This window comes from Manihot esculenta, chromosome 5 (assembly GCF_001659605.2).
Source record: "Manihot esculenta cultivar AM560-2 chromosome 5, M.esculenta_v8, whole genome shotgun sequence".
NCBI classification, from domain to species: Eukaryota; Viridiplantae; Streptophyta; class Magnoliopsida; order Malpighiales; family Euphorbiaceae; genus Manihot; species Manihot esculenta.
In genome coordinates, this window is record NC_035165.2 from 3,548,320 (window position 1) to 3,559,033 (window position 10,714).

Consider the following 10,714-nt stretch of genomic DNA (forward strand, 5'->3'; position numbering starts at 1 on the left):
AAAAAGAACCCGGGCACGGTTGGGCATGCTTATTGGTTGGTGTTGGCTGCTGGGCTTTATAGCCTCAACGCAAAAATAAAAAGCCCAAGAAACAAACTCTGTAGCCAGCAACCCCTTAGATCGTTTTGGTTTGTGCACGGGTGCTGGTGGAAAAGCATTTGATTCTATACTGTGCAATTTGAGAACGGTGCGTTTTAACATTTAACATAGGCGGGTCAGCTATTTTCAAATCCAAATACAAGAAACTTTTCAAATTTCTCCTTCACGAAGCCAAATCTCCTATTCAGATTATTCTCTCCTCCCATTTCAGATTCCACCATTATAAACACATGAATTCTGGATCTCAAGAGCAGGAAGCAGATAACAACAAGAGGCAATGGTCCTTGCAAGACTTCGAGATTGGAAAACCTCTCGGGAAAGGAAAATTTGGGAGAGTCTACCTCGCCAGAGAAGTAAAGGTATTTCGTTTCTGTTTGATTACCTAGAAAATGACTACAAACTGCCAATACACACATCATTGTTTCTCTCTGACCTCCAATTTGGTGTTTTTCCCCATTCGGTTTCTTTTTCCCCCTTCTCTATTTGCTATCGTCAGAGCAAATACATAGTGGCACTGAAGGTAATATTTAAGGAACAGATAGAGAAATACAGGATTCATCACCAATTAAAGAGAGAGATGGAGATTCAGACCAGTCTTCGTCACCCAAATATTCTGCGTCTCTATGGTTGGTTTCACGACGATGAGCGCATTTTCTTAATACTCGAGTATGCATTCGGCGGTGAGCTTTATAAAGAGCTTAAGAAAAAAGGTCATCTCAGTGAAAAGCAGGCTGCAACGGTGAAAATCCCCAACTCCAGTATAGACAGCATAGACAGCTTTATGTTGTTTTGATTTTATTGCCATTATTCTTCATATAAGCAAGGACTTACTGTCTGGCGATTTGTTTGTTTCTCATCAATTCAGTACATTGCAAGCCTCACAAACGCCTTGGCATACTGTCATAAGAAGGATGTGATTCACAGGGATATTAAGCCAGAAAATTTGTTGCTTGATCATGAGGTATGCTGTGGTGATGTTGTGATCTGAAGGGTATTGGTCAATATTTATTTACCTAGCTTTTTAGGAATTGCAATTCTTGCCTTTTGTCCACAAATGAAGAAACTAAAGCTAATGAGTTGTTTGCCAAATTCATCATACTTGCCTTCTATTTTTTGGGATCACCCCTCATAATTTTCTGATTAATAGTAAGCTACTGAATTAGAGAGAGCAATAGCGCATGGATGTTATCCTATCTTATATTACGACGATAACACTATAAAAGGTACAATGTTTACATCTCTAACAAATTTGGTTCCTGTCGTTGGCATTTGTTCTTTTCTTAGCATGTGCTCTTTTTACTTCCAAGTTTTTGGAAAATATCTGATTGAATGCTGAATATGAACGAGGAATATAAATGGTGGCCGCAGTTAAAATTTTGCTGGAACTAGGGCTGGAATATGAATCCTATAGTGTAGTCCTTAAATTCATTTCATTTGTAAAATTTCACTACTGTAACAAATTTTGCAATGTACTTTTCTTTTTATGCTCCTCAGCAACTGAATAAATTTGATGACGCCGCATTGCTTGATGCCTTTTTTCAATAAATTTCAGGAGTGTTTTAAAATATTTGCAGGGTCGATTGAAAATTGCAGATTTTGGGTGGTCTGTGCAATCCAGGAGCAAGAGGCACACTATGTGTGGGACACTGGATTATCTAGCACCAGAAATGGTGGAAAGTAAAGCTCATGATTATGCAGTTGATAACTGGACTTTAGGCATACTTTGTTATGAGTTCCTTTATGGCGCCCCTCCTTTTGAAGCTGAGAGTCAAAAGGATACATTCAAAAGGCAAGGTTTGCTGAGCATTACGAATTTACGATAGAATAATTTATACTTTGAACCAGCATGTAAGCATAAATATGATTGTGTGATTGCAGGATCGTGAAAGTTGATCTGACTTTCCCTTCAAAACCGCCGGTTTCAGCAGATGCCAAAGACCTCATTAGCCGAGTAAGTTTATCCAAGCCATACTTTTGTTGGGTCACAAACAACTCTGGCATTTTTAATCACCTTCCTGAACATGGAAGCTTAATCTTTGCAGCTTCTGGTGAAGGACTCTTCTAAGAGGCTCTCTCTTCAGAAGATCACGGAGCACCCTTGGATAATCAAGAATGCAGATCCTATGGGAATCTCCAAGTAACATTCTCCAACTTATTCGTTTTTGTTTCTAACGTTATTTAGAGAAATAGAAATGGCTTCCTAACAAGGTAGCTGATTCTCCCCTTGGAAGCCTAATCCTGAGGCTCATGTATAGCGCATTGTTGTTCATCTTTCGTGTGTAACTCTGGATTTGGATGCATATATTCAGATCTCTCTCTTCAGTATTTTTGTAAATAATCACATTTTGGTTCCGTGATTATTGGTAGAGGTAAAACTTCGTTATTTGCATTATTCGTAAACTGAAGAGAACGACCTTAAATCACTTGCAGTGTTTAACCCCTTAAATTGTCTAAACACTGTAAGGCAATATTGAAATCCAGAAATCTGATATAACTTGATAGAGGCTGGATATATTTAGAAACAAGAAGGTTGATGCTGAGCTGTTAAGAAGGCATTCCTGCATGAATTATCTGGATGAGAAGCATGGCTGTGAAGGAAAAATGACTACGCAATATGACAAAAAGCAAAGCATGAGCCACCCCGAAAGGAGAATGGAAAGCATTTAATCATTAGGCTGTTGCTCTTCCCACTCCTCTAATTGTAGTTTGTCACACAAACGACTGATCATTTGTCTAAAGTAGACAAAAAATAACCGTTAGCACTATATGCTGGTCCATTCAGATTTGAAGAAATCCAGGTTCTGTTTTTCCTTGGGGTACCTGGATTCCACACCCTGCCATGACTGGCAGGCTTAAATGCCTTCTACAGGTTGAGCATTCATGTTTATCGACTACTTCCACAAAAAATATATACTCTTAATTGGTCCACATCTATTTTCATGATTTCCACATTCGCCTCTATGTTCCTCTTCGATCAACCAGAAATTGCAGAGAATGTTTCAACACAATTTCCCTCACCATTCTATTTAGCCTTTTCCATAGTTAGAGCAGTCAGATCCCCCACTGGGATGTTATCTGTTCACATATTTCCTCACTTGATAAAGGAACATGACATGGTCATCGGTTACATGTTTCTATATTAGATTAGAAACACAAAACTGGACAGATACCAAGATCATACAGACCGAACTAAGAAGAGAAGTCTCCATCTTTGCAGGAAGCGATTATGGGGTTGCTGATGGTGGTGTCACTGTTATTGCTGATAGTGGTGTCACTCGAATTACCGATAACCACAGGTTGAGGATTTGCAGCTATTGAGATAGAGAGATTAGTGTTTAAGTTTATATCGTGCCCTCTCTTGGGAAAGATTGCAGTAGGGTGCATACAGCTGCTAGTGGTTGAGATAACCTCAGGATTGGCATTGAGTAGAGCAGGTGACTGGGAAGCTTCCACACGCTTCTTTGCACCTCTATGCATATGCATCTCGCAGTACTTCTCACTAGGCACAACATCTCTGCGGCATCTCCACTTCTTTCCATCTGTTCTTTTACATCTCCCTGGTTCAACATCTATGTAATTTCTGCACAAGCATGTGGTGCCACAGTTTTGAACTGAAAACAATGAGAACAAAGTCATAAACAAATAAAGTTCAATTTTGCACTTATCTATAAGCTGCTGCAGGTTTACAAAATTTAATTGTTCGTGACAGGACAGATTAATTAGACAACAAAAATACCAGCGGATGTCTGTGTCTATAAAGTAGTCACAGCTAAGGAACAACTACTACATTGTAAGCCACCCACATCCAAGAATGCTTCTATCCCAGTTGTAAAGCACTCTGTTCTGCTAACAGAGCTAGCCAGAAATTGAAGGCATATAGGAGTAATGTAATGAAAATAGTAATGTAATAGATGGATATTCAATTCATTTTTCTATTGATTTTTATTAATTCCATTACATCCATCAGATCTACCAAACAATCATGAGGGCATTTTCATTTGGGAACTTGGAGGCACCTACAATTGGATAGAAACAAACAATGGCAGCAAGGAAATGGCCTCTCTTGAAGTGATAAGGAATCCAATGTGGTGGTCTTAATTAACTCCTAACATCAGACAATCAAGGCATAGTTATTTGAAAATTTTCAAGCAGATTAGCAATTGTTTCATTATTCATATAGGCTGTAAGTCACTGTGAAAATAACATTGAAGAGCTGTGTCCATTTTTATTATATCACACTACCTTGAAGAACACTCTTTGGTGAGAAGTTTAGTCCTTGAAAGGCAAGGCCTTTGGTATTTGTAATGTTTCTGCTGTTGTTACCTCCAATCAGATTCTTCAAACTAACATTTTCACTACAATTGACATTCATATCAACAATAGTTTCAGTCTTGTGATTTTTGTTACTTCTCCCCTCGTTAGTTCCCACAATTGCTGTGGTGATGGTGGAGTCCGTGGGAACAGTGCTAGGGATCATGACGCAGCCAGCAATGACCCTAGGGTTCAAGCTGGCGCTAATGCTTTTTGGGCAACTAACCATAAAAGCGGCCTTCGTTGAACCAGTCATTTTGGCATCAACTTCACTGCAGGCGGTGTTACAGTGAATTGAACTGGAACCGCTGACTTTAGAATTCTGTGGAGTTTTGCTTGAGTTGTTTAATGGTATTGCATTAGGAGCATCGACTTCCAGAGTCTTTCTTAAACGCTGACGGCCTCTATGCATGTGCCGCTCACAATATTTCTGACCAGAAACCACATTCCTTTTACACCTCCATTTCTTCCCATCAGTTCTTCTACACCTCCCTGGTTCTGGATCCATCATGTTTCTATAATCAACTGCCAGAGGACTGAAACCCACAACTGATACTAAGAAAGACAGTGGATCTCCTGTTACTTTTACTATTATAGACCAAATTTTAGAAAAAAAAAATACACGAAAAAACACTCTCGAGCACAAGTAATCAACAAAACAGCTGATATCTCCATCTTTATAAAAATAATGATTAAAGAGAAACCATAAAACAGGCAAGTAGAGCGTTAAGAAGACTTACAGCTTGGATTTAGTCTATGGTTTCCACCATTATCGAATCCAAAAGATGAAGCCACATTCTTTGAAATGGGAAGTACAAGTGAAGAAGGCACTGGGAGGCCAGCTGCTATGTACTTGTATATAATCACCTGTCGCTGAAGCTCACCCAGCTGAGCCGCTGTTAATAGCGCCTTCCCGTATTTGATTACAGAGCCACGATGATCACCAATCCCGTTGCGTAGTTTTATCGACGGTGATTCTGCTCCTTCCCTTACCTGATAACTCTTCTTTACTTCGATCAGCTTCCGTAATTCATCTTCATCACTCCCATGGGGCCCACCGCCTTCCAAAAAGAAAAATAAAAATCAACAAGCTAATTCATGCTATAAACAAACAAACCTGCTGGATATGAGAGTAACCACAATTGACATCAGCATACCTGAAAAGCTCAAAAGATAATCACTGAAGGCTGAGCTTCTTCGTAGAGTTTTAGCCTCCATGGTCACGTCAATCGAAGATCATTAACATATAAGATCAAGAGGCCGAGACCCTTGAGCTAATTAACTTAGTAGATATGGATAGGATCTGTGATATTTGTGCTTCCAAAAGTGAACTGAAAAGCCAAAGCAGAAGCCAACGCCTACTACTTAAACACGAAGTCATGAAAGCGGTGGCAGGTTTCTGACACCGTCAGCCTTTTCTCGCTTGCTCGCCGCAGGCCAACTTCAGAGAAGATGCGTGCATTTTGACATGCATGGAAGCCGAACACCCCCACTCGAAATAACAGAGCGTCAACTCCACGGTTTGTTAGAGTGCGCCAGTTGTTCAGGCTCTACTCGATATTGCAACACGCGCCTTGTCACAGGGATGGATTGGGACGGGGCATAAACTCTGCGGAGAGGATGACACGTCAAATGCTCTTTCTGTTAGGTGGGGCCCTGATTATCTGACTTCAATTCATTCGTTCGTGAGGACCATTTGCATGGACAGGTGGATCTTGGCGGTGGCTGGGGAGTGTCCTCTCCTGACCGTTGACTAAGAAAAAGGCCCAACTTAAAGCCCCATGGATCAATTTGCCCCTAATGTATATGAGAACCCAGTTCATGATTTCAGTTGAGCCTTTGCTTGGCCTACAAGCTGGGAAAATTGATTGAATTTATTTAGAAAAAAATTAACTAATTTTTTAATTTTAAAAAATATATTAAATATTTTAAAAAATTTACTAATTAATTTTTTTTATTAATTTTAATCATTAAATACTTTACTATTTAATTTTTATAATTTAAAAAAAATTATTAATTAATCTTTTAAATATTAAATATATTTTTTAAAATAATAATTATAAATTTTATTTCATATTTTACCGTGTAATCTACTATTATTATCTAATCACATAAATTTTATACATTTTTCATAAAAAATGAATTAATAGCTTTTCTTCCAACTCTCAAGGATCAACATTTCCTCATGTTATTCAGAAATTGGAAAAGTTTAAATTATTGAGAGTGTGATATACTCTCAATAATTTAATTAAGAAAAACTATATTTTCAAAAATAGCATGTATTTATAGTATTATAAAATGAAGAAAAAGTTCTCTTCTGTTCAAAGTCACAAAGGAGAAAATCTACCATTAATCAAATTTCAAATTATTATATTTTTTTATATAATTTTGCTATGTTATTGTCTACCTAATAAGACATAATAAATTTTAAACATAAGCTGTTAATGAGATAAAAGAGGGTTTTTTTCAATGATTAACATTTAAAATTCAAATAAGAAACCCTTTATGACCAAACTCATTAAGTGGAAAAGGGATATTATGAGATATAAAATCACCAGCACTTTATGCTTTGTTTCCAAACGACTCCATCAGAGGAAAAATCCAAAATCTGATTAGCTCTCATTGAAGGACCCCATCCCTATTTAAAATTTAACCTAAATGGGGCGCATGTGCACGTGGCATCCACTGTATACACTTTCCTTCTTCAGCTTATGTGGTGCTCCATCGTTGCCGACAATCTGCATAGAGCTCTTTCACTCAATTGACATCCTAAATTTCATATCGGTTAAAAAATATATATATTTATTTTTCATAGTAATAATAATATTATTAACGTTGAGTTAATTATAAATAAAAAATTATAATAATAATAATTATAAAAATATGTTAAGCATCTTTACATGATAAATCTATTTTATACGAGATTTATATTATTTTCAACTGAATATGCTCAATTATTTTGTCCAACTTTACTAATTTATTTATTTATTAGTAAGTTCCAACAGGACACCTTTACTATAATGTTGTCCAAGCATAGCACAGAGCATGGGATGACTGGATGATGGTGAGCGGAATCATGCCCACCCGCACAGACAAAATGGTCCTAATAAAAAAAGAAATAAAAAAACTAATATCTATCCTAAGAAATTAACTTTTGATAAAAATATGTGTCTATAAATTTTGAATATCATTTCAAGGTATAACGGCAGGATATTTCAGACGAATAGTGCCATGGTCTGGTCCCCTTCCCCTCCGATGCTTTAGGCTATACCTGGAAGCTCCCAGTGGAATGTAGTCTCTGCAACGGAAACAGTCAAACGGGCAGAATAGACCGTTTCTGGACACACTATTCACTCTGGGGCTGCTCGCTTAGTAACCGTTATTCATCAACCAATAACCATCCTGCATAATTCGAAATAATCATGCCTACTTGATTATCATTTTGACGTGGCATTATTAAAAAAATGCTGCGAGACCATTCTGGTCATTTCAATCAAAAGATGAAAGAAGGAATAGAATATGCTCACACATATTTCCAGCTGTGACCAAATTCCAAAGTATGCCCAGCCAGCCTAATGCCTTGCTCCTCACAGTCACATGGCCCCACTCACTAACCCCACTTAAACCCTCACTCCTTAACTCTAGTTACACCCTAACCCCTCCTCCTCCCATCCTTTCCCTTTTTATCTCTTCCTCCTCGTTGCCTCTCGCATTCTCTGTTCTCTGTCTCTTCTTCTGTTTGAATTCCGAAATCTGCCATGGCCTCCTCTTCATCTCTCGCATTACGTTACCTGTTCCTCTTCCTTGCCCTCTCTGCATTCTCCGCCACCAAAGCCCACAACATTACCGACATTCTTGCTGGCCAGGATGACTACTCTGAGTTCAACAAATATCTCACCCAAACAAAGCTCGCTGATGAAATCAACAGCCGGGAGACTATCACCGTACTGGCCCTAAACAATGCGGCCATGACCGCCCTAGCTGGCAAACATCCCCTATCCGTTATTAAAAAGGCTCTTAGCCTTCTTGTTGTGCTCGACTACTATGATCCCAAAAAACTCCACCAGATCTCCAATGGTACCACCCTCTCCACCACCCTTTACCAAACTACAGGAAATGCCCCTGGAAATTTAGGCTTTGTCAACATCACCGACCTCCAGGGAGGTAAAGTGGGCTTTGGTTCCGCTGCCCCTGGTTCCAAGCTCGACTCCGCTTTCACCAAGTCTATCAAACAAATCCCTTATAACATCTCTGTCCTCGAGATCAGCGCTCCGATTATTGCTCCCGGAATCCTAACTGCTCCGGCTCCGTCTGCTTCCGATGTGAACATTACAGCTTTGCTTGAGAAGGCTGGATGCAAAACATTCTCTGGTTTGCTTCAGTCGAGCGGTGTGATTAAGACGTTTCAGGCAGCAGCTGACAAAGGTTTGACCATTTTTGCACCAAACGACGAAGCTTTTAAGGCTGATGGAGTTCCCGATCTGAGCAAGCTCACAAATGCTGAGGTTGTCTCACTCTTACAGTATCATGCCTCCGCCTCATACAGTCCCTTTGGGTCCTTGAAGACTAACAGGGATCCAATCTCAACATTGGCCAGTAACGGTGCTGGAAAGTTCGATCTGACAGTGACTTCAGCTGGTGACTCTGTCACTCTCCACACAGGGGTTGACTCGTCCAGAGTCGCCGACGCTGTGCTTGACTCCCCCCCGATGGTGATTTTCACTGTTGATAATGTACTTCTACCTGAGGAGTTGTTTGGAAAGTCTCCTTCTCCTGCACCAGCCCCCGAACCGGTGAGCGCACCTTCTCCTTCTCCGGCTACGACACCAAGTCCAGCCCCAGCTAGTGTTGAAGCCCCATCACCGTTGGCCGCTTCTCCACCTGCACCACCGATGGAAACCCCGGAAGGAGCTCCTTCAGATGCGCCAGTGGGATCGGAGAATAGCACAGCGGACAATGCAGGTATTCACGTGACTGCCTCTGCATTGTTCACTGTTTCTGCCACTGTAGTTTGTTCGATTCTCATGTCCTGAATCGTAATTATGTAGATCTGTCAATTTGATTACTTCTTTTTTATTAATTTATTTTCTTTTTGAATATCGAGTTGTTATTGGTTAGAGTAGAGGTGTAGTTTATTTTAATTTATTCTGATTTTTAAATCTGTGGACAATATGGGTGGATGTGAGGTAGCTGCGCATTTTAGCAGCGATACTGTTGTTTTTCAGAGATGATTGTTATCGGGTGTTACGCTTTCCATTATTTTAATGCTAGATCTGTCCGTTTTTGTTATGATTTTGAAATGCAAGCGCATAAAATGCATTCTAGTAGACCAGTGCCAGCTGTTAGCCCACGTGGAGAGATAATCTGTGGGGTCTGCAACCTGGATTTTTTTATTTATTTAAACGCATCGATCTTTCTAGAATATAAATTTGTGATTTTTTCGCACAGCGACTGGTCTGGAACGCGCCAGACGGTGTTCCTAGGCCAACGCTCTTTTATTTTGGCTCTTGCTTTTTTTCTTCTTTCCCTGTATGATCTAAAAAAAAAAAAAACCTTTGAATTGAGGAGTTTGCACGCTTATACGAGACTCTTGCCATTTTTCATTTTAATTCACTTGAAGTGATTCAAGCGGCAAATGTTAGAACGATGAGCGTTAATAAAATTAAATTAATATTCAATATTTATTGCAAAATCTCTAATTTTTGAAAAACGTGTTTATTACGAAGGAATTTTATATTTACGAAGGAAAAATTAACGTTTTCTTTTAATACTTTTCTTGTTTGATTATTTAATTTAAAATAATTACTTTAAATTATTAAAACAATTAAAGATGTGTGTGGTTTTTTGAGCTCGTAAATTCAATCGAAGGACCCTATTAAACTATTAAGAGTTTAATTCAGTTTAATACGAATTTAATTTATTTTACTGTTTTAACTCAGTTTTAATGAAAATCAAAACTAATTTCAAAATCGTATTGTTTTGGAAGTTGGATTGGTAATCGACTTACACACCGATTTCTATAATTTTTAGGTTTATTATATACTTTTAATTTATATATGGGATAACCGCTGAATTCTTTTGTCCTGAGTCCTAGCCTGATCTATCAGGACGGCCTAAGATTTGAAAGCCTTCAAGTCTATCGACTGAGTTTGGTCCACCCGCTCGGCCTCGAGACCAGACTCCTACTAAACCTCACAGTCAAATCGGCCCAGCCCATTTGGTCCTAATATCAGACATCCACTGGGTTCGGACTTTCTCTCTCCCATCCTGTCATGAGAAGAGAAGACAACAAGCACCGTCACTT

General features: G+C 38.9%; 3 protein-coding genes across 4 annotated transcripts; 2 read left to right on the forward strand and 1 right to left on the reverse strand.

The window, feature by feature from the left end:
- The first annotated feature begins 102 nt into the window (after nucleotides 1–102).
- Nucleotides 103–4,344, forward strand: LOC110614614 (serine/threonine-protein kinase Aurora-3). The gene is made up of 7 exons (XM_021756186.2): nucleotides 103–458; nucleotides 596–838; nucleotides 965–1,060; nucleotides 1,674–1,888; nucleotides 1,978–2,050; nucleotides 2,142–2,236; nucleotides 4,067–4,344. The coding sequence occupies exons 1-7, from the start codon at nucleotides 330–332 to the stop codon at nucleotides 4,083–4,085; spliced, it is 870 nt and encodes a 289-aa protein (XP_021611878.1). The 5' UTR covers nucleotides 103–329; the 3' UTR covers nucleotides 4,086–4,344.
- Nucleotides 3,097–5,897, reverse strand: LOC110614612 (growth-regulating factor 9). 2 transcript variants are annotated; one of them, XM_043957101.1, is made up of 4 exons: nucleotides 5,568–5,897; nucleotides 5,151–5,471; nucleotides 4,342–4,959; nucleotides 3,097–3,710 (listed from the first exon to the last, which is right to left on the reverse strand). In XM_043957101.1, the coding sequence occupies exons 1-4, from the start codon at nucleotides 5,626–5,628 to the stop codon at nucleotides 3,289–3,291; spliced, it is 1,422 nt and encodes a 473-aa protein (XP_043813036.1). In that variant the 5' UTR covers nucleotides 5,629–5,897; the 3' UTR covers nucleotides 3,097–3,288. The 2 variants fall into 2 exon arrangements, with proteins under 2 accessions (XP_043813036.1, XP_021611877.1); XM_021756185.2 differs by having other exon boundaries at nucleotides 4,342–4,965; nucleotides 5,568–5,895.
- Nucleotides 5,898–8,075: 2,178 nt separating this feature from the next.
- Nucleotides 8,076–9,699, forward strand: LOC110615891 (fasciclin-like arabinogalactan protein 10). The gene has a single exon (XM_021758086.2). It carries the CDS (start codon nucleotides 8,169–8,171, stop codon nucleotides 9,441–9,443), a length of 1,275 nt encoding a protein of 424 aa, XP_021613778.1. The 5' UTR covers nucleotides 8,076–8,168; the 3' UTR covers nucleotides 9,444–9,699.
- Nucleotides 9,700–10,714: the final 1,015 nt, after the last annotated feature.

Bases quoted from the DNA above. Each gene is read 5' to 3' on its own strand.
- LOC110614614 (XM_021756186.2), top strand. From the start codon at position 330: ATGAATTCTGGATCTCAAGAGCAGGAAGCAGATAACAACAAGAGGCAA. The intron at 1,061-1,673 runs GTATGCTGTGGT...AAATATTTGCAG, and splicing joins ATTTGTTGCTTGATCATGAG to GGTCGATTGAAAATTGCAGA. The intron at 2,051-2,141 runs GTAAGTTTATCC...TAATCTTTGCAG, and splicing joins CCAAAGACCTCATTAGCCGA to CTTCTGGTGAAGGACTCTTC.
- LOC110614612 (XM_021756185.2), bottom strand. From the start codon at position 5,628: ATGGAGGCTAAAACTCTACGAAGAAGCTCAGCCTTCAGTGATTATCTT. The intron at 5,472-5,567 runs GTATGCTGATGT...TCTTTTTGGAAG, and splicing joins TTATCTTTTGAGCTTTTCAG to GCGGTGGGCCCCATGGGAGT. The intron at 4,966-5,150 runs GTAAGTCTTCTT...TGTCTTTCTTAG, and splicing joins CCATAGACTAAATCCAAGCT to TATCAGTTGTGGGTTTCAGT.
- LOC110615891 (XM_021758086.2), top strand. From the start codon at position 8,169: ATGGCCTCCTCTTCATCTCTCGCATTACGTTACCTGTTCCTCTTCCTT.